The following is a 22,603-nucleotide window of genomic DNA, read 5'->3' as shown; positions in this document are numbered from 1 at the left end:
CTCTCCCCGCCTCCCCCACTCCTAGCCACCGTGAGCTGTAGTGGAGGAAACACCCCCTCAGCCAAATACGAACGCGTTAGTCTGATCACACACGCTTTTTGCACATGCCTGCCAAAACACACCAGCCTACATACACATGCAAGGAAACACACGTGCTCTGTATGCATGCAGCAGGCATGTGCACACACATATGTGCAGCCCTACGCGTGCAGAGTCTACACAGACACACGTTCACATCCACACGTGTGCACGCACAGGCAGTGCCCAGCAGCACGGAGCCCACGGCAAGTACAGACAGTCACCATGACAACAGTCTGGGCTTCCAGCTAGGTACTGCATTTACATGCCTGGCGTCATTTAGTCCTCATAACAACTAAATGAGCTAGGTACTATCAAGCCCATTTAACAGATGAGCAAAATGAGACACAAGCATAGTCAGCAATGAGATATTGTGCAGCTCACAATAGCTAGAAGAGAAATTTTATATTTCCCCACCACAAAGAACTGATAAATGTTTAGGGGGACGGATAAGCTAATCACCTTTATTTGATCATCACGCTATGTATACATGTATCAAAACATCACATCATACCCCATAAATATGTACAATTATGTGCTAATTTACTTTTTTTTAAGTGAGATGCAAGCAAATGAGCAGCATCAAGCTAGAGCACTGTGAGTCCCTTCCCTCTGGCCCCGTGCCGAGGGGACCGTCCTGGCCCGGCAGGCACAGCTCGGACCCAGGGCAGCGGCGGTGTCTCCCCTCGAACCCAGCCACCGTTTCCTCAATGGCAGCAGCCGGGGAGTGCAGAGGCCTGGTTGGGGGGGGGCAGTCTCTGCCCTCCACCGTCCCCTGGCCCCAGAGCTCCCTGCCCTGGAGGGGGGTGGGCTAGAGCCCGGGAAAGCCCCTCTCGGCCCTGCCGGGACTCAGCCCGCAACCCACTCCTGTTTTTCTGGATTACAAAGTCACGCAAGGCCCCGGAAGCCCCATTTGCCGGCCCCGAGAGCTCCTTTCCAGCCCTTCCCTTCTGGCGGGAAGACAGTGGCCGCTCGGAGCCCTGAAGCCGGAGACCGGAGCGCCGCTGCCTCCGCCTTAGGTAGAAAGGGCACAGGCTGTGGAGTCGGCCCGGATCCCAGCTCCCACCACTCTCCAGGGGCTGAGCTAGTCACTCGCCATCTCTGGGCCTGGGCGTCCGCCCGTGCAGGGGTGAGGCCTGCGTCCCGGCCATGCAGAGGGAGCGAGGCCCGTGTGCGAGCGCCTGCCCGCCCTGCCGCAACCCGGCTCGCCAGGAACCCACGCACCAGGCTTCAGCGTGGGGGGCGGCCCTGGGGGGCAGGCGGGTGGGGGGTGCTCAGACCGGCCCGGCCCCGCCCGACCACGCCGTGGTGCCCTTCACCCGCCCAGGAGGAGGCCGACGGCAGCATCGAGTGCGCCAACGAGGAGCGGAGCCTGCACCGGAGGGTCTGCAACGTCAGCTACCCCTTCTTCCGGGCCAAGGCCAAGGTTGAGGCTGGGGCGGTGGGGGCGGTGGGGGCGGTGGGGACCGGGAGGGACCAGGGCGGGCACCGGGAGGCGAGAGCCACTGGGGTGAGCAGGGAAGACGAGGGAAGGGCGGAGAGGCCTGAGGCGGCTCTTAGGGTCAGTAGCTCCTTCTCCGTGAAGTGACTTTCCAGTGGCCTAACCGGCCAGCCACGCAGGGCTGGCAGCCTGTCCGCCCGAGAGAGCACTCAGCCCTTCTTCTTGGAGGGGTCCCTGCCACTCCCAGCCCGCTCCCACACCCCTCCTGGCCAATCCCACCTCCTTCCTCCTCCTCGCGGTCTCAGATCCCAGCCGCTGCCCTGCGCTGGGAGTGGGCAGGGCGGAGAGACGCTGCCACCTCTCGGGCACCGTGTGCCGACCGCGTGCGTAAAAGCACGTGTGGAAAGAGGGCCGGTGCCTGAGGGAGAAGGAAGGTAGCTGGGAAAGGGCGGGAGACACCAGGCCACGGGGGTGCGTGGTCATCGGCCGTGGCAGTGGCCGCCACAGAAGGTGCTGGAGCAGGAGGACGAGGCCAGGCTGCTGGTTTGTGGGAACAGCAGGACACAGCACGAGCCCCCATGCCCCTGCTCCCTGGGACAACGGGCCCCTGCGGTCTCACGAGGGTGGGGCCTGGGGACAGCAGAGGGGTCTGCGCAGAGGCCCAGTGACGCTGGGGGCAGGGAGGTGAGGAGGGGCGGGTGTGATAAGGCCACAGTCAGGGCCCTGCCCCACGCTGCGCAAAGGGCAAGGGGAGCGCGGGACCCGGTCAGCACGCGGCAGGAGGGTGCAGCCCGGTGGCCTGCAGGCTTCACCCCTCCTGGGCCTTGCCCTCCTCCCCCACGACAAGAGCAGGGGCAGGTGTGGCCATCCCACCGCTCGCTTCTGGCCCCCCGTCCAGAGGGGCATGGCGATGGCCATCTCCCCTCCCTGCCACCAAGGCCCCCAGCCCAGAAATATTGCGTGGAGAGCTGGATGTGCTGCCCTCGAGCTGCTTCATTAAAAGCAGAAGAGGAGGAGGAGGGAGGGTCTGGCTCCTCTGCTGTCTCCGGCTGCGTCCCCTCAGCTGCCCCCAGCTCAGCTCCTGTCTGCCAGCACCTGGTCCCGCCACCCATTCCCAGCCAGCAGCCCCCTCCCCGGCAGGCCTGCAGGGGGGCGTAGGGGGAGGCCAGGGCTGCTCCGGGCAAGGCCCAGACACGCACCCACTTCCTTGCAGGTGGCCTTCCGTCTAGACTTTGAGTTCAGCAAATCCGTCTTCCTGCACCACCTGGAGATCCAGCTCGCTGCTGGCAGGTCAGGGCCTGCCTGCTCCTCGTCCCCCAAGCTCGCCCCTCCTCAGCCCTGCTTTCTCCCCTCTCGTCTTGCCACTAGCAGCTGCCCCTCCCCACACTGAATCCCACCTCCAAGCCCTGCCCCCACTGCCCCAACTGGGGCCCAGGGTCGGCCGCGAGTGTGGGCCAACCTACTGCCTCCTGGGTTGCCACCATCTCATTCTTTGGGTATAAATAATAAGGCCAGACCCTTACCTTTATGTAGCCGTTATTTCAAGCCACTTGTAAAGCACTGTCCGCATATCACAGTCAGTCCCCACGGCAGCCCTTACAGTCAGCTAAGCAGGGGTTGTTCCCCACCCGCCAACTTACAGGTAAGAAAAGGAAAGCTCAGAGAGGTTGAGTGAGTTCCCCAGGGACACACAGCATGGAAATAGTACAAGTGGAAGCTGAACACTAGTTGTCCTATGCCTCATCCAGTGCTCTTCCTGGCCTGGTCACCCCTCTCCTCTTGGAAGTTTTTCCATTTTTAAGAGAACTTTTCTTGCTCTGTGTGTGGTCTTTGCGTCTTTCTCCCTCTCAGGCCGCCCTGAGGTGGCTTGCTGTATGTCCACACCATGAATCGCCCCATGTCAGCAGTAAACACGCTTTTCTTCTCTCACAGAATTACCTCTGTGTAGGGAAAGAGGGAGGGTCCCAGCTCCCCTGGAGCCTTATAAATGGCCAGACTCCTTAGCTGAGAAGTAAACGTGCAGGCAAGGCACACAGCAGCACGCCGGCTCGCACAGGTCGGAGGTGCCGGGAGGGCTGGGGACCACGCGCCGGCTCGTGCTCGCCCTGCGACAGTCTGCAAGGCCTGCCTTGCGCTCGTCCCTGCTCTGAGAAGTCACAGCCCCGTCCCCACAGGGACTGCATGGGCCTGCTTGGTGTGTCTTCTGCACAGCTGTGGGTGTGCGTGGATCAGGGAGGGGACTTTGGGGGGATGCTTGTGTGTCCCGGGACCCCTTGTCTAACAAACACCGATCCCGGGTCAGGCCTCCAAAGGGAATAGAACCCGGTGCACATAACAAGCAGGAACCATACATTTTTATGTCGAAAATTATTTGCAGAGCGGGCGGCCCTTCCCGCAGGCGTGGTCTCCCACAGCCCCCCGAGGGGCTGGCAGCCGGCCAGGATTGGCCCGCCCAGCCGACGGGGCCTGTGAGCGAGGGGCCACGGGGCGGCGTGTGGCGAGGCCAGGCACAGGTGTCCCAGCTCCCACCCAGCCCTTTCCGGACGCCACGCCAGCCCGGGGGCCGCCCCCGAGAAGGCGGCAGGAAAGCTGATGTGTCCGTTCCCTGCGCCCAGCCCTGTCTCCCCTGGGAGATGCCACAGGCTCCCGGCTGGCTGGTCTGGCGTGGCCAGCCCCCGCGAGCAGCGTGTTCCCGCCCGGCGCACACGCACACCGTCCCGCTGCGTGGCTGGCTGCGGGCAGGGGGCGCGCGGCTCCTCCTGACGTGCTGCCTGACCCTCCTTGCAGTGACAGCGACGAGCAGGACAGCACCAAGGGAGACAACACGGCCCTCCTGCGCTTCCACCTCAAGTACGAGGCTGATGTCCTCTTCACCAGGTAGGGGCCCTGGGGGGCGCGGGCGGGCGCGGGAGGGCTGGGGCCTGGCGCCCACGAGGACCAGGGGATGGAGACAGGTGTGTGTCTGGTGGGTCAGCGAGCGCAGCCCCGTCCATGGCGGGTACCAAAGGAGAGGGAGGAGGAGACACAGGCCCGGTCCCCAAGGGAGCTCCCCGCAGGGGTGCGAGGGGAGGGCGGGGCGGCAGGAGGTCTCCCCACCCCAACCCTGGCATAGGCATGGAGGGTGCATGGTTCTGTAGAGAATTCGAAAACAGGAACCAGACCCACTGCCAGCCAGTCTGCTTTTGAGCGTCACCTTGCACCAGCAATCCTGAACCACGTCAGCGAGAAGAGACTCCCTGCAGGGCGGCCCGCTCCCACCCGCCACCCCTGGGTGTGCTGCTGGCCCCAGTCTGCCGGGGAAGCGGGCCCTGTCCTTCCAGAGCTCACAGGCAGGCGGAGAAGTCAGGACACAAGAGCAAACACAGAGAGGAAGGAGCCGCCCCTAGCGGCTGGAAGTGGGCTCAGAGGGTCGTGCTGAGAAGAGGCTGCGCCCCGGCAGAGCGGCGAGGGCAGGGACGACCAATAATGGGCTCTTCTGACACACGCCACCCTCACACGAGGCCCACGCTGCTGACTGATGGCTGCATTTGTTCCCGCTGAACCTCAGAATCCTTCCCAACACAGCTCTCCCAACGGACACAAGAGGACACCTGTATTTGTGGTCTCGAGGGCGGCAGGCACACGCCCACAGCCCCGTCCATCCATCCGTCCACCCAGCCGACACCGGCTGAGCGCCCTGTCCTCTGTCTCTGCAGGAGCAGCAGCCTGAGCCACTACGAGGTCAAGCCCAACAGCTCCCTGGAGAGATACGATGGCCTGGGGCCTCCCTTCAGCTGTATTTTCAAGGTGAGAGTAGAGGGGAGCCAGGGCGGAGAGTGAAGGACAGGAGCTGGGGAGCCCCGTGGGGAGGGGAGGAATCTGGAATCATCACTAGTGCCTGGAGTCCAGCCTCTACTCTGCCACCCACTCGCTGTGTGGCTTTAGGCAAGTCACTTCCCCCCTCTGGGCTTCTCAGTCCAGAACAACCAGACAGGACTGGGGGGTGCATTAGTGAAGATAAGGTGTGGCTGCTGAAAAATGTTCAAATATTAAAAAACAGTAGTCTAAACACGTCAGGGTTTACTCTCTCATATAAAAGAAGTCCGGAGTTGCCAGCTTACAGAGCCATCCAGGGTGGGGTCTTCTGTCCCACCATCAGTCACTGGCCTCCAGCTCACCTCACAGTCCAAAAGGGCTGCAGCTGCAGCCATCGCATTCTCATCCCAGGCAGCCGGAAGAAGGAAGGGGAGAAGAGCGTGTGCCCTCCCTATTGAGGAACCTCCCTGGCAGCTCCTCACACTCATCATCCAACACGTTGTGATGAGCTGGAAGGGAGGCCGGGGAATGTGGGTTTTGTGTCTCAGTTCTGTCACTAAGGAAGGCGGGAGGGTGAGAATTGGGAAGCACCTGGGCGGTCTCTGCGACGGCCCCAGGATGCCCCAGCCCTGACCTGCTGTGAGTTCATCAGCTCCTCCTAGAGGGGCGTGAGGGCCGGGGCAGGCGGGCAGCGGAATCCGGACTTCAGACGCTGAGCCCGCGTGGCTCGGAGAGGTTTAGTGACCTGCCTGGGCCGCCGCTCGCCCGTGCCCCGCCCAGGGCTAGAGCCCGTCTCTCTGACGCCAACACCCCCCGCTTGTACCCGGGGCTGCGCAGCAGGGGCCGTGCCTCGCGGGGGCAGGAACTGTGCACACTCGCCATTCGCACCCTTGGCCGACCGACGGTTCTCTCTCCTGACACATCACTGTGGTCCCCGCCTCACCCCGGCCTCAATGGAGTCCCCTCCGCCAAGAGGAGTGGAAGGGAGGTGCCCCTGCTGTCCGGTTCCCGGCCCCACTGGCCGCTGGCCCTCGCCTCAGAGCCCGTCCCCTCGCAGGGCTTGCGCCGGCCGTGGTGTGGCAGAGCCGAATCGCAGCGACAGTGCCAGGCCTTGGTGGCCGGGTCCCCAGGCCTGGCTGGGGCGGTGGCCACACCAGGGGGCTGGCGGGTCCCTGTGGACCTTGTTGTGCGCCTGCCGCCGCCACAGCCGCCGTGTGTCCTGACGCCTCCCCGCTCTGCACGCAGATCCAGAACTTGGGCCTGTTCCCCATCCACGGGGTGGCGATGAAGATCTCCCTTCCCGTGGCCACCAGGGGCGGCAACCGCCTGCTCATGCTCAGGGGCTTCCTCGCCGACCAGGTACCGCCGCCCTCGGTCGCTGGGGGCCCGGGCGGGCACCAGGGGAGACAGACACACCCCTGGGTGCGTCCTCAAGCCCCCAGACCCCAGTCCCGTTCCCCAGGACCAGGACCGCTGGGCCTTCCCTGGGAAGGGAAGAAGCGTCCCCAGAAGCCGAGTCGGCTGGAGCTGGGTGTGTGTGTGTGTGTGTGTGTGTGTGTGTGTGCGCATGTGTGTATGTGTGTGTGTCCCGCACAGGTGAACACGTCCTGCAACATCTGGGGGAACAGCACTGAGTACCGGCCCACCCCAACGGAGGAAGACTTGAGCCGGGCCCCACAACTGGTGAGTGTCCCCCAGAGCAGGAGCCCGGGGCACCAGTTGCACCCGCGCTCGGGAGGGAGCCCTCTCTCTCCTCATCCGGGCGCCTGGCGATGGGCGCTTACATAGGCGCCAGCCTCAAAGCAAGTGCGAACAGAACGGGGAAGGGCGCTTCTTGCCCCGTGGGCGCCCCCGCCGACTCGCAGGAGCGGGGCAGGCAGACACACAGAGAGGGTGCCGCAGCCAGGCCGCAGCCCGGGCACGCTGGGTGCGCCAGCAGGAAGGGCTGGGCATAGTGGCCCTGCACCTGGGCTAAAAGGGCCAGGTGGACACAGATATGCAGGGCTGAGGGGTAGAAACCAGATGGAGGCGGGACACACGCGGCTTGCACTGGAGACGTGTGACCATGTCCGCTGGGGCTGCTGCCCCTGGAGGTGGAACACAGCTCAGCCTCCACTCCCAAAGCCCTGCCAAGACGTCCGCCGGTTTCCAGGTTGATGTCTTCCCAAGGTCGCCTCTGCCTCTGGGTGCCAATTTCCCAGCATGCTTTCACTGTTCTTTACCCAGACAAAAATCTCAACTGCTTTAATTTTACAGAGCAAGTGCCTCATGCATAGCACTTTTTTTTTTTTCTTGAGACAGAGTCTCCCTTTGTTGCCCAGGCTAGAGTGAGTGCCATGGCGTCAGCCTAGCTCACAGCAACCTCCAACTCCTGGGCTCAAGCAGTCCTTCTGCCTTAGCCTCTCTAGTACCTGGGACAACAAGCATGCACCACCATGCCCAGCTAATTTTTTCTATATGTTTTTAGTTGGCCAATTAATTTCTATTTTTAGTAGAGATGGGGTCTTGCTCAGGCTGGTTTCGAACTCCTGACCTTGAGCGATCCACCCGCCTCAGCCTCCCAGAGCATCATAGCACTTTTTGAGTGTAGCACATTTCACCAAAGATTTGGGCATGGTTGGGGTTGGGGTGGCAAGAAGATAGCAATACAAAGGACTTTAACCTAATCAATGCTAATTCTTTGAAGATTTCTTTGGGTTTTCTATTAATGCTAGTTTTTTCCATTCCATGTTTACAAATTGTTTTTCTTGTCGTATTGCTCTAGCTAGGACCTTCAGGGCAATGGTAAATAGTTGTGATAATAGATCATCAGGATTGTCTTGATACTGAATTTAAAAGAACCTTTTAAAAATTTTTATTATTAAATATCATACTTGCTGTAGTATATACCCTTTAGTCAGATTCAAGAAGTTCCCTGGGAGTTTTTATCATAAACATAAGTTGGATGTCCTAAAATACTTTCTCTGCAACTGTTGCAGTGATCACATCATTTTTTGCTTTTAGTGTTTATATGGCAGAGACATTTATAAATTCCCTAATGTTGAACCCAAGTTCTGTTCCTGGAATACGCCCAGCCTGGTCATTATGCACTTCAAATGGAGCATCAGATATACTATCCTTAATTTGTCTTCCAGTCAAATTCCCCTGGCAGCTCCAGCCCATGAGTCCCCCAGCCCCCCCAGGAGCAAAGCCAGCTGGTCACAAAGTGCCGCTGAGCCATCTCCCTGGTGGCCCAAGCCCCTGCTCATGTTCTCAGGTCTTCGCCAGGCTGGCTGCCTCCCCCTGCTCCCCGCAACCCGGCTGCTCAGCCCCAAGGCTCGTCTTCTCTTTCAGAATCACAGCAACTCTGACATAGTCTCCATCAACTGCAACGTGAGGCTGGCCCCCAACCAGGAAATCAATTTCCATCTGCTGGGGAACCTGTGGTTGAGGTCCCTGAAAGCAGTAAGTAAGAGCCCCTGGCTAGGCTGGCAAGGAGAAAGGGAAAGGGTGGCTTCTTGGAAGTCTTCCACCTGGGGCTGCCAGGGGAGGGGGCAGGAAAGAATCTTCCAGAGCCAGCTTCTGACGAGGCCTCTGATTGTACAGCTCAAGTTCAAGTCCATGAAAATCATTGTCAACGCGGCCTTGCAGAGGCAGTTCCACAGTCCCTTCATCTTCCGAGAGGAGGACCCCAGCCGCCAGGTGAGGCCCTGGGAGCCCTGCAGACCTGGCTTGGGCTCGGCCAGCTTGGAAAGGGTTGCCCCGTCCCCTAGAGTTGTCTACAACCCCTGCCCACGTGTTCCAGCAGGTGAGAACCAGGCAGACCTGCCGGCAGTTAGGGCGGCAAGACAGATAGGCCTGTGGGGCAACACTGGGGAGGGCCGCAGAAGCAGGCGGTTGCCCTGTGCCTTGGGCACCAGCTCTGTGCTCTCTGCACCACAGCTGCCCCATGGGATGGGGAGCAGAGGAAACCCAGGTATTTCATCTAGAAGAAACTGAAGCTGGAGCCCAGGGCTATCTGCTCAGGGGTGCTCACCCAGTGCAGCCCCCCAGCAGTGAGGCCGGCAGCCCGAAACAAGCGTCCATCCTCAGATCTAATGAATTGCAAATGACACGGGCTTTAGAGGACTGGTGTGAACTGAATGTGCAAAGACCGAAGGCTGTCTCTGTACCAGGCTCTGACCCCTGGGTGAAACCAGACCGTTATAGAGTACACCGGCTTAAACCAGGGCCAGGAAGGGGGTGAGGCTCTGTGAGGTGCTCTCCTGGGACAACCGGAAGTTGGGTCTTAGAGAAGCCCGACCCTGTGAAAACAGACGGGCGGCCGGGCGTGGGACGCTGCTGCCCTCCACTGGCCACGTCCCGGAGACTCCAGCCCGGGCTCTAGGCAAGCGATTCCCACCCCACCCCCAGGGAGGCTCGAGGGCAGAGCAGCAAGGTCCAAAGCAGCCCTTAACCACACAGGCTGGGGGGGGGCGGGGGGTGCCAGGCAGAGGGCAGTGGGTGCAGAGTCCCAGAAGCAGTCGGGGGACTCACCTAAAAAGCATTGTTTTGTGTGTCCATTCATTTGGTGGCCCCACAGAGCAGAGAGGAATTAGGCGACAAGAAAACAATGACAAGCTATGGTGGCCTGAGCACCTGGGGGGAGCACAGGCCCTGGGGGAGGGGCTGACCGGGGAGAGCTTTCCGGAGAAGGTCCTCTAGAATGGAATCCTGAAAGATATGTGGAACTTTCCAGGCACCCAAGAGAGGGGAGGTGTGGTACAGGCTGGGGCCAGCACACACACAGACCACCCAGCCCCCACTGTGCGTGTCTTCAGTGAATTCTCGTCCTTCCAGCCCCACCCCATCCCCCTTACACCCCCTGGTGCCTCACTTCCCTCTTACAAACCCAGCAACCCCAAAGTTTAGCCCCTGTGTGCTGGACGCTGTGCCGGCGCCAGGGCCAGGGCAGGGGAGGCGGAGCGGGCCCAGCCACCAGGGTGGAAGGAGCACATGGAGGGGCCTGCCGCTCACCCAGCGCTGCCCACGCGCGAGCACCGTGACAGGCACGTCCCACGTCGTCGCACTCATCCCCCAGCGCTGCGAGGTGCAGCCCTCCGCCCCGCCGTTGGGGCTGTGCGAGCTAGGGCAGGAGGGGAGCAGCGGCCCGCCCAGAGGAGCAGTGAGCCAGTGGCCAAAGCAGGGCCGCGCCGCTGCAGGCTTCCTCCGCTTGCCGAGCTCCGGCTGTGTTCCAGGCACTGTTCCAGGCACTGAGGAGAGATGGGTGAACACGACAGGCAGAGCTCCTGCTCCCTGGCCCCTGACACTCTAGGCGGGAAGGAAGGCAGCGAAGTGGTGGCAGGGACCGCCCACAAGAGCGCTGGCTCCTGCAGGAGCGTGGGGAGATGCAGGGAGGGTGGGGAAAGCCAGACACAGGCTGTGAGGGGTGCGGGAGTGTCGGCGGCGATCTGTAGGCTGAGGGGCAGCAGCACCAAGGCCCCGCAGCAGGCACGTGCTCGGCCTTCGGAGACCAGGGGTGGAGGCTGAGCAGAGCACAGGGCAGGGGAAGGTGAGGCCAGCGAGGTACGTGGGGCCAGGAGTGCTGGCCCTGCAGGCCGGGGCAAGGACTCCACTTTTTACTCTGCGTGAGAGGGGGAGACAGGGCGCTGAGCGGGGCAGAGGCCGGGTCTGCCTTCCTGTCTAGAGTGTCCCTCCGGCTGCGGCTGCAGCACTGAGAAGCGGCTGCAGGGGCGCGGCAGAGTGGGAGGCAGAGTGGGAGGCAGAGAGGGAGGCAGAGCCTGGAGGCTGCGGGAGGGGAGGAGGGTGCTCAGGCCTGCGTGAGGCGGTGCGGGGAGGGAGGAGGAGTGGCTGTGTCCGGGTGCATGGAAGGGCGGGTGGACAGACTGCGGACAGACTCCACTCGGGTGCGAAAGGAAGGGCCAGCGAGGACCCGTGGCTTCCGGCCCGAGCGACAGCGAGGAGGGACGCTGCTGCCACGTACTGATGGGGAAGCTGCGTGCGGCAGGAGCAGTCTGGGGCGCGGAGGGCGTCAGGGGTTCGGGGCCTGGCAGGGTCACGGCAGGAGGCGACAGTCGGTGCGTGTCTGGAAGGCAGAAGGGCGGGAGTGGCCGGCGTGCGGCTGGCGAAAGCCACCGGGGGCCGAGTCCGCGAGGGCTGCAGCATGGCCCTCGTGGCCGCAGCCACTCTCACCTCTGGGGCCCCTCACTCCGTAGAAAAACATTGAAAATTATGTCCTACAACTGTGTTGGTATAGCGACAAACGGGTGCTAATTCCGGGTGGATCATATTCAGTTTTTTCTTCTAATTTAAAAGAAACGTAGGCTGGTCCTACGGTAGTGGGTTATCAGAACTTATTAACATTGGTGTCACTAAAGTTGGCATTCAACCCCCGACTGCTAAATTTGACTGGCTAAAAAACAAAAAAGAAATGTGAACACTTTCGAGGTCCCCTAAGAGCGTTGCAAGCACTAGACACCACCCGCGGTGACACGTGGTAAGTCGGCCCGGAGTTCGCCGGGGAGTGACCGTAAGAAAAGAAGGGGTCCGAGGGCTGAACTGTGGGGCACACCAGCATTTAGAAGTTTGGGGAATGACCAGGAAGCTGCACAGAAGAGAGAAAGAGCAGCCGGAGTGGCAGGAGGAGGATCGGGGACAGCAGGATGCCCGGGCCACAGGCAGAGTGTCTCAGGGAGGCAGGAACCCCTGGGTCGCTCAGCTCAGGGGCCACCGTGCCTGCACAGCTGGTTGTCCCTCGGCCTCAGCTGGCTCGTGCCACCCATGCCTCAGCCTCCCCCCGAGGAAGGGAGTGCCACGCTCCCACTCCCACTCCCACTGCCACCGCCGTCCCCTGCCCTTTCCGGCCAGGCTGCACCCCAGCCCCACAACAGCAGCGCCCTTGGCCTGGCTCCACCCCCTGCAGGTCACGTTTGAGGTCTCCAAGCAGGAAGACTCACAGATCCCCGTCTGGATCATCGTGGGCAGCACCCTGGGAGGCCTCCTGCTGCTGGCCCTGCTGGTCCTGGCGCTGTGGAAGGTGAGGCCTGCAGGGCGGGGGGCGCAGCGGCCTGGCCGGCTGCCCGGGCGTGGGGGGCCGCAGCCTCTGGATCTGCTCACTGCCAGCTTCTCTCCATGGGAGCCGCACCCACCCCTCGTCTTCCCAGAACGCGCGGGCTGCCATGGCACCTGCCCCTCGCCACAGTGGGCAGATTTCAGGGCCAACAGAGGACACTCACGCTATGGCTCAGACCCTTTTGTTCCCTTTGGGAACCTGATGAAAACTAAGCTTCTCTTACCAGAAAAAGGGGGTAAAAAAAAGCAAGCACACACAGGTGCACGAAATTTCTTCAGTAATAGGCTGCTAACAAACCTCCCAAAGCCCTTCTCTGTCTCTGAACCTTTGGTTAAGAACTGCTGGTCTCAACCTCCTGCTGTTGTGGATGAATGGAGGCCCAGAGAGGGATATTGGCTGGTACAGGGTCACACAGCAAGACGGTGGGAGCCAGCAAGACTCTTTGCCTTTTCCCCAGAGCTCCATCCACTCTGTCCCAGTCCATAGAGGGAGTTCTGGGGTAGGGGTGCCCGGAGTGAGCTGGGGCATTCAGGGAAGCCCTCTGAGGGAGGCAGCCTGAGGAGGGGTGGAGGGACGTCAGGAGGGGGCAGGCCTTGTCCCTCCTTCCCACCCCTGACCCTTCTCCCTCGGCCTCCCCACAGCTCGGCTTCTTTAAAAGTGCCAAGCGCAGGAGGGAGCCTGGCCTGGACCCCACCCCGAAAGTGCTGGAGTGAGGCTCCAGAGGAGGCTTCGAGTTGACTGGGGCGGGACCCAGCCCAGGTGGTGTGCAGGCCCGGCCCAGGCCCCACGGAGCTGCAGCAGAGGGGACGCCAGCGGGCTTGCACGCGGCCTCGCCTCCTGAGCAGCGGGGCCTGCTCCTCCTAGGACGGGACCCAGGCCGGCACCCAGGCCGGCTCTAAGCGGAACCGCCCCAGCGGGAGGCCGGGACACCTCCAGCACAGACCCCTGGGAATTCAAAGGGGCCTCCCTCCCCGGGCCCACCCAAGGCCCCCAGGCTCCGTGGAGGGCACCTGTTGCCCCAGCCACTAAGGTGCTAGGAATTCCTGCTCATCCAACCCGCGGAAGAAACGCAGGGAGGAAGGCCGCAAATGCAAACCCACTCTGCACACACTCCAGGCCTCTAGTTCCAGAAGGACCGTGGGACAGCAGAGCTGAATTCCGCCGCGTCCTCCCAGCCCTCCCACCCACCACTGGTTCCCAAGTCACACCTGCCCCCGCCTGTAGATGGGCCCCGGGCTCCCCACGAATGAACCTGAGCCCCGCGGCGCCGTGGCAACAGCGGTGGGCCGGGGATAAAGACAGACTCTGGGCCGCGCGGACGGTGACGGGGCTGATGGCCGGGCAAGCGCGACTCAGGACACTGGCACCGCCCTGGATGGAGGCAGCAGGCGCCCCACCCACGCGCGTCCACACTGGCTGCCACCCACACCCCCCCCCAATCCTGATCCTCAGTACCTCATGCGAAGCGCGGGGATGACGCAATCCCTGGGGCTCCCCGCTTCCACTCCTCGTCCCGCTGCGGCAGCGGGGTGGCAGGCACAGGGGTGGGAGCATCCCCCCGCACCCCTGCACGCGCACTGCCTCCCACCCCTCCCGTGTGCCCGCCAGTGCACCGCAGAAGCGCCCTGCCGGTGCCGTCGAGGGTCCTCTCTGGAACGCACTGAATAAAGCCCGTGCAAGGACCCCGGGAGCCTGCGCAGCCTCAGTGACAAGTGTCTCGTCCCCCGGCCCACGGGACGAGTGGCATGAGCAGTGGTGGTGCCCCAAGGACAAGGGGCATGCCTGGTGCCCAGCGGAGTAATTTATGCCTTCACCTTGTTTTGAGGTAGAAGTGAAAGGGGTACAAATCAAAGGCACACGTCCCCCTGTGCACAGTATGACCTTCACTGTCGTAAATATTTTTAAGAAATTTTTTAAAAAATACAGTGTTTAAAAACAACCAAGGCACTGACATCCCATTCTGTGGGCAGAGCGGGTCGCAGTGAGCCACGCTCTTCTTTGCAGGGGAGGAGGCGGGTGAGGGGCTCTCTGCCGCCTTCCTGGTATGTCTAAATGTTGCCTTCCTGCCTTCCTGGTATGTCTGAAGGGATTTGCTCCTGCACCATGCCTTCCAGGTGGCCGCCTGGCCTCCGTGACTTTGCCGCCACCGGTGAGCACTCCCTCCCTCCCAGGGTCGCCCATTCCGTCAGTTGCCAGGGTGGACGGTTAGGACCCAAACGTCTCGCTGTAGCTTCTGCCCTTAGTTCCAGCGTGGCCCTCGCAGGCCTGACTTCCAGTTTCTTTACACACAGGCTGCTCTTAAAACAAGGCATCTCTGTGCTATTCTTGTGCCGTTCATTTCCGGGAATCCCAACAGGTAGAGTCTTAAAAAATATTTGATCTTGTTCCCACATAGAAGAGGACACTCAGAACCAGAGAGAGAGCCCTAGGTCCCACGGCAAAACCCAGACTCAACCCAGAACTGCCGCCTCCCAAGCCAGACTCTGTCATTCCAGGCCAGCATAGCAAGGACTTAATGAGGAGCAAATAAAATCTGAATATCAAAACTAGCTTTCAGCTGGGTGCAGTGGCACACACCTGTAATCCCAGCTACATGGCAGGATCACTTGAGCCCAGGAATTTGAGACCAGCCTGGGCAACGTTGTGACACCTGTCTCACACACACACACACACACACACACACACACACACACACACACACACAAAGTCTCCTTCTAACAGAATCAGCAGAAAATGTTAAATCATATTCCATTTCGGTTATCATCTTATGAATGGGAACCTGACTAAATGAGCATTGATGAGCCCATGCTGAGAAGTGTATCATTTGATTTTGCACCAAGTCTTCTGGTCAATCCCCATCAGATCTGAGAGAATGCTCTTAGGGAATTCCTGATTTTTAGAGGTTGGCATTAACTTTTTTAGAAACTGCCATGTGTGATCACACTGCAGGCCAAACAACTGAATTGCAACCTCTAGACCCCCAGTTAGGGACAGGTAGCCCTCATCCGAGGGACTCCGCAGTCCCTCCACAGCCTCCCCCAGGCCTCCCCCAAGACCCATGAAATGGTCAAAAGGCATAGAAATTGCTAGGCTTGTATCTTCCAGTGCTTTAGCCCTGGGGTTATACCAATCCTTTTTCTCCTCTTTTTTCTTATCAGTTCTTGCTTTCCGAATCTATTTACTCTGGAGTATAAATGTCCAAGACTAGCCTTAGGAGCGCCTGGCAGGGCAAACAGAAGATGCATCTCATAGGGAGCAAAGTCTCAGACTAAAGCCGTGTTTCGCAGTCCTGGCTGCCATGAGAATCACCTGGGAGCATAAAGGATACGGCTGCAGGCCCCAACCCCTAGGGATCCATTGGTTGGAAGAGGAGTCAACTTCCAACTTCATTGGTTGGAAGAGGAGACAAGTTTGTGTCAAACTTCCCCAGGTGATTCTAATGTCAGTTGAGCTCAAAAGGAAAGGTAGAAAAGGAAGGAACAGGGGTTAACATGCACAGGTGACTGTCTATGAATACTGGGAACTGCGCTGTTGACATCAGTGCCATTCAAGTTAACTGGGCTCTAGCCCGGAATCTGGAAGGCCTTATTACAGAAAGTCCCAGTTTTCTAGAGTCCCCAGAACCCCAAGGGGGCTCTTGGAGGAATTGGGCACATGGGCTTTTGTCTGGAATAGAAATTGAACAGCAGTCTCCAAAGAGACAATTTTGGCAGTTAGAGGCAAGCAGCCTCAAATGCAACCTCAACTCAACATTAAAACCATATTGTGAGCCGGGCACGGTGGCTCACGCCTGTAATCCTAGCACTCTGGGAGGCTGAGGCGGGCGGATTGCTCGAGGTCAGGAGTTTGAAACCAGCCTGAGCAAAAGCGAGACCCCCGTCTCTACTATAAATAGAAAGAAATTAATTGGTCAACTGATATATATAGAAAAAATTAGCCGGGCATGGTGGCGCATGCCTGTAGTCCCAGCTACTTGGGAGGCTGAGGCAGCTGGATTGCTTGAGCCCAGGAGTTTGAGGTTGCTGTGAGCTAGGCTGACGCCACGGCACTCACTCTAGCCTGGGCAACAAAGTGAGACTGTCTCAAAAAAATAAAAAAGATAAAACCATATTGTGGTTCACAGATGGATGTTATTATAATTCATAGAACACTGATGTTCTATCAGATAGTGAAGAACATGAAGGAGCAAAGGCTCTGTGTTAACAGGAAATAAAACCAACTTCTAGATGCACTGTCCTTTAAAAGCATTATTAGTCCACCCTAGACACCACTCTAAACGAACTTCAGTGCACTGGAGAAAAACATGTCTGGGGGCAAGGTGTCACTCCTGTAAGCCAAATTACCATCAGAAGATGGCTTTAGAATTTGGTCCATGGACTGTCAGGATTTCTAAGTTCTAGTCTCACTGGATAGCAGAAGAGACAGACCTCCAAAGGAGCTGTGAGACAAGATGAGCAGGACATCCTGGGTGGCTTCACAGGTGATTCTGACATGGTGTGCCAGTAGCCCCCTGCCCACAGGAGCCCCTGCCAGTCAGCTGGGGGCAGGTCCTCAGAGAAGACACAGAAGCTGTGGGGCAGATCTTGGGTAGATTCAAGAGAAGCCTCTGTACAGTGTTCTGTGGAAAAGTGGGTGTCAATTAGGGCATCCCTCAGTTCCAGCCAGCGGAGAGCTAGAAAGGATTAACCTAAGCATGAGTGCTGCTTCTTTCTGGTATTAGATGGCAAGGGCATGCAAGTTCGTCGGGCAAATTGTGCCTTATAAAGCAGAGCATCTAGCCAGAGCTAAGCTTCTCAAAGTGGGGTTCCAGGGTTGCTTCAATCAGAACAAATGGCTAAATTCTACCTTAGACCTCAAAGATCCAATTTCTATGAGGTAATTCTACATACCTTGAAGGTACAGAACACCAGCAGCATACAACCATCATATTCTGCTATTCCCTAATCTCCAGTGTCAGCTTTTTTTTTTTTTTTTTGAGACACAGCCTCACTGTGTTGCTCGGGCTAAAGTGCCGTGGCGTCAGCCCAGCTCACAGCAACCTCACACTCCTAGGCTCAAGCGATCCTCCTGCCTCAGCCTCCCAAGTAGCTGGGACTACAGACATGCGCCACCATGTCTGGCTAACTTTTTCTATATATTTTTAGTTTGCCAATTAATTTCTATTTTTTAGTGGAGACAGGGGTTTCGCTCTTGCTCAGGCTGGTCTCAAACTCCTGACCACGAGCAATCCGCCTGCCTCGGTCTCCCAGAGTGCTAGGATTACAGGCGTGAGCCACCGCGCCCGGCCTGGTGTCAGCTTCTTAAACAGTCTGGCCTGTCTCAGCTGCCCTTCAGCTGCATTTTGGCCTATCTTGAGGGCAGCAATAATCAGCAAACATCCCCAAGGGCTGACTTTCTGGTGCAAACAGCAGTGTTTCCGGGTTTTACTTTTAAGGAAGGTGGTGTTTCTTAACAAGGCAGGTATCCAGGTAGAAGGGGCAAAGTGAACACAGAGTATGGAATAGCTCTGCCCAGGGAAATACGGAAGAGCTTCTCTGCGATGATGCTGACCTGTCCTTCCCTAGAGGTCTTTCCGAGACACACTGCTGCCTCCATCAGCATTCAAGAGCTTCTAGCATCCATACTCTCCCAGAATAAGACACTAGACTCCAGTCACTCCCTCTGGCGTCAAGCCCCAGTACGCCAAGCAGCCCATAATAGAATCAGCTGGCTTAATCATGTTCCTTTCCTGGCATAATGACTCACTGCAACCATGCCTCGCCCCCAGAAAGAGGTGGCCAGGTCTCTCCACTGCCCAAATGTGCCTTGGGCACAGAATACAGCCATTAGTAATGAATGGTCCTGTTTTCATTCAGCACCACATTGGCCTTTGTTTTTACCTTTAGCTGACATGGTGCCAGCCCTTTATTCTGCACTGCTTCTCACCATGAAAAAAAAAAAAAAATCCCCCAAATTATATTAGTATTAACACCAACTAGGTTCTCCTCAAAGGACAGTCAAGCTTAGTCGGCCACATTAAAATCTGCAGAGTGCTTCTGTGTCACTGTCTATTCGATTAGCTTTAACGTCACGCTGAAGTAGGACAGCATGTTCCAAAACAGAAACTGAAGCAGGAACAGAGCTTCGCTGGTTTGACATGAAGAGAGGGTTAGAAGCCTTGCACCTGGGCTCTAAAACTTTTGTCTAAACTGTACCTGGCAAATTCGCCAGGTTCAAAGTAGAGTATGAGCAGAAAGTTATTTTTTTAAAAAAGGAGATGGGGTACCATTTCTTAATAGGTTCATCCTTCTCTGTCTTGTATGCTCCTTGCTCCTCCATCCCTGGCACTGCATTAAACAAGATGTGCAGCAACTCAATGATGTTTTCTAAAATGTTTTCAGAAGATAGCCCAAGCCAGAGTCAAAAAATATCAAAAGTTTTTATTTGGGAAATTAGAGGAAAAACAGAAAATCGAGTTTCAAATAGGAGCATCTAGCTGGACAACAAGTTTATCAAGGGCAGGGACTATCTTTATTTTTATATGCACATCCTTAATACAGTACCTGATAGACAGTAGGTGTTCCATAAATGCCAGTTTTCAAGAGTTTGTTCCCAATGGTTGAGGCAAAAGCAAAACCCCAGTCTTCCTCTCTGATGGACTGAGGACACCAAATTTAAAAAGCAAAGGCAAATTAGAAGATATGATTTTGTCTAAACTTGGCAAGAAGCCAAGATTTTGTGACCCACCTAAAATTTGTGTCTCTCATACTAAGATTTTCTAGATCAAATATCTGAAGAAATATACTATTGTCAGTATTTTCTTTTTTATTTCTTTGTTGAGACAGAGTCTCACTCTGTTGCCAGGGCTAGAGTGCCATGGCATTAGCCTAGCTCACAGCAACCTCAAACTCCTGGGCTCAGGCGATCCTCCTGCCTCAGCCTCCTGAGTACCTAGGACTACAGGTGTGCCATGACACTCGGCTAATTTTAGTAGACGGGTCTCATTTTTGCTCAGGCTGGTCTCCAACCCCTGACCTCAAGCGATCCTCCCACCTGAGCCTCCCAGAGTGCTAGGATTATAGCCGTGAGCCACTGCACCCAGCCTGTCAGTATTTTCTGTAGTCTGATCATCTGTTACTTTAATACAGCGAACATTACTTGAAACAAAGAAAAAAATGCTTTGAAACTTGTCTAGATGATTTCTGCAGTCCAGCTGGGTATGACAGCCAGGCAGGTAGAGACCTGGCAGATACCCTGAAGCAAGCTTCTCTGGCACTGGGAGTCTGATAGTGGAAGAACACTGCTCAGTGGGTCAAAAGACCCAGAGCCTACTCCCGGCTCTGACACACTCAGTCCTCATATGACCTTGGATTAACAAGTCACCTTTTTCTGGGCCTGTATCCTCAACTATACAAAATGAGAGGGTTGTACTCAATGTTTTTTTTTTTTTTTCAGATCTCTATAAAGGGACTGAGATGGCTACTCAAAATCTAAATTTGAAAACAAACATGTGCCAGGGATGTGTTCCAATACCACCATTTAATATTCCCTTGGCAATCTTAACCAGTGTAATTAGGCAAAAGAAATATGAGGTATGAATGCTGGAAACAAGAAGGCAAAATTATCATTACTTGAAAGTGAAGATTAGTGTAGCTGGGACATCCAAAAGCAGCAACTGAAAAATTATTTTTTTAAAAAAAAGTCCAATCCCACTCTGGGAGGATGAGGCGGGAGGATCGCTCAAGGTCAGGAGTTCGAAACCAGCCTGAGCAAGAACAAGACCTCGTCTCTACTAAAAATAGAAAGAAATTAATTGGCCAACTAAAAATACATAGAAAAAATTAGCCGGGCATGGTGGCGCACGCCTGTAGTCCCAGCTACTCGGAAGGCTGAGGCAGGAGGATTGCTTGAGCCCAGAAGTTTGAAGTTGCTGTGAGCTAGGCTGATGCCACGGCACTCTAGACTGGGCAACAGAGTGAGACTCTGTCTCAATAAAAAAAATAAAATAAAATAAAATAAAATAAAATAAAATAAAATAAAATAAAATAAAATAAAATAAAATAAAATAAAATAAAAAATAAAAATATTTAAAAAGTCCAATCCATTAAAGTGCCTTTGTAAAAACATTTAGAAGCATAACAATATCTCCCAGCTACTTGGGAGGCTGAGGCAGGAGGATCACCTGAGCCTAGGAGTTTGAGGTTGCTGTGAGCTACGCTGACACCATGGCACTCTAGCCCAGCTCTGTCTTAAAAAAAAAAAAAAGTATAACAATAAAAAAAAAAATCTAATGATAATAAAAGGAAAATATCTGTAAGATCTTCATTAAAAAAAAATCCCTGGCCAGGTGCGGTGGCTCACACCTGTAATCCTAGCACTCTGGGAGGCCGAGACGGGCGGATTGCTCGAGGTCAGGAGTTCGAAACCAACCTGAGCAAGAGCGAGACCCCGCCTCTACTATAAATAGAAGGAAATTGGCCAACTAATATATATAGAAAAAATGAGCCGGGCATGGTGGCGCATGCCTGTAGTCCCAGCTACTTGGGAGGCTGAGGCAGGAGGATCGCTTGAGCCCACGAGTTTGAGGTTGCTGTGAGCTAGGCTGACGCCACGGCACTCACTCTAGCCTGGGCAACAAAGCGAGACTCTGTCTCAAAAAAAAATAATAATAAATTCCAAGTATGTCAAAAATTTAAACCTGAGGAGAAAGAAGGGAAGAGAAGCCATACAAGCTTCTCTTTTTTAAGTACAGAAAACATGGGTAAAAAAGATATATGATCTTGGAACGGAGACTGCCTTGAAAGGAGGATATAAAACTCAGAATCCATTTAAAAAATTGATAAATTTGAAAAAAAATTGACTACACAAAAATGTAAACTTCTGATATGAAAACTACTATATTTTAAGTTTAAAAAAATTGTTAACAGAGAAACTTTCCTTAAACTTCCAAGGAATTTCTAACTAGTAGTAAGAAAAAGAGCACAACTCAAAAGCAAAGGAAATATAAATGGTCAGGAAATACATGAAAGGGTTCAACCTCATTCATAATAAAGGAAATAAATCTAAACCATGCAATACTATTTTTCATTCATAACCCTGGCAAAAACTAAATGATTAGGTAATAGCTGATACCAATAAAGGTATGGAGAGATGGAAGGCAATCGGATAACCTGTCAAGACTTTAGTCACTATACCACAAAGAAGTTCCAGTGCTAGAAATGAATTTGTCCTATGAGTATTATACATAAGGATATTCACTACAGCATTATTTGGAGGATCAGAAACTGAAAACCTGGCCGGGCGCGGTGGCTCCCGCCTGTAATCCTAGCACTCTGGGAGGCCGAGGCGGGCGGATTGCTCAAGGTCAGGAGTTCGAAACCAGCCTGAGCAAGAGTGAGACCCCATCTCTACTATAAATAGAAAGAAATTAATTGGCCAACTGATATAGAGAAAAAATTAGCCGGGCGTGGTGGCGCATGCCTATAGTCCCAGCTGCTGGGGAGGCTGAGGCAGAAGGATTGCTTGAGCCCAGGAGTTTGAGGTTGCTGTGAGCTAGGCTGACGCCACAGCACTCACTCTAGCCTGGGTGACAAATCAAGACTCTGTGTCTCAAAAAAAAAAACAAAAAACTGAAAACCTAAAAGTCCATAAGACCTACTTAAATAAATTTTAAGTCCATCCACAGAATAAAATGCTATGAAGTTGTTTTTTAAAAGTCTATTAATATGGAAATGAAAAAATGCGTAAAATATATTAAATGAAAAAAACAAGATGCAGAATAGTGTAGGAAAGGTAAAAGTTCATTTGCATTTTTAAAAATGACAAGGAGAAACTATATATGCACAGAAAAATTCTAGGAAGCCACTCAAAAAACTATTAATAGTGATTGTCTCTGCAGAGTCCAAATGGGAGAGTGGGGATAGCCGGGAAGGGGACTTTTTTTTTTTTTTAACTATTTGAATTTTTCTTTAGTATCTGAATTTTTCCCATGCACATGTATAACTTTGACAACTTTTTTAATGAACTCAACAAAAGATCATCTCTACTAAAGCATACTGAACAATAAAGACACAAACCTCAAAGTAGTTTTTTCAAACATTTACTGAACACACCATTTTTTCCTTTTACACAGCAAGATTGTTAGTTTAAAATTAGCTGAGCTATTAGGACTGTCAAATGCCATGAAATTAAAAATGATTCTACATGTCAAACTCAAATAGAAAATGCCATGCAATATATAAATACTAATAGACCTCTGA

General features: G+C 55.3%; 1 protein-coding gene across 1 annotated transcript in view; it reads left to right on the top strand.

Annotated features, from left to right (window-relative positions):
* Positions 1–14,275, top strand: part of ITGA11 (integrin subunit alpha 11) — a 116,666-nt gene extending 102,391 nt beyond the window's left edge. The window contains exons 21-30 of the mRNA XM_020286061.2: positions 1,406–1,504; positions 2,733–2,809; positions 4,307–4,396; positions 5,215–5,305; positions 6,560–6,673; positions 6,911–6,997; positions 8,648–8,758; positions 8,900–8,995; positions 12,216–12,329; positions 13,007–14,275. Coding sequence (XP_020141650.1) covers positions 1,406–1,504; positions 2,733–2,809; positions 4,307–4,396; positions 5,215–5,305; positions 6,560–6,673; positions 6,911–6,997; positions 8,648–8,758; positions 8,900–8,995; positions 12,216–12,329; positions 13,007–13,078 — 951 coding nt within the window. The 3' untranslated portion in view covers positions 13,079–14,275. The remainder of the gene's footprint in view (positions 1–1,405; positions 1,505–2,732; positions 2,810–4,306; positions 4,397–5,214; positions 5,306–6,559; positions 6,674–6,910; positions 6,998–8,647; positions 8,759–8,899; positions 8,996–12,215; positions 12,330–13,006) is intronic.
* The last annotated feature ends 8,328 nt before the right edge of the window (positions 14,276–22,603 follow it).

The sequence above is a fragment of the Microcebus murinus genome, chromosome 6, assembly GCF_040939455.1.
Source record: "Microcebus murinus isolate Inina chromosome 6, M.murinus_Inina_mat1.0, whole genome shotgun sequence".
Taxonomy (NCBI): Eukaryota; Metazoa; Chordata; class Mammalia; order Primates; family Cheirogaleidae; genus Microcebus; species Microcebus murinus.
The sequence above is the reverse complement of the archived record's forward strand: the minus strand, read 5'-3'. Positions and strand labels throughout refer to the sequence as shown.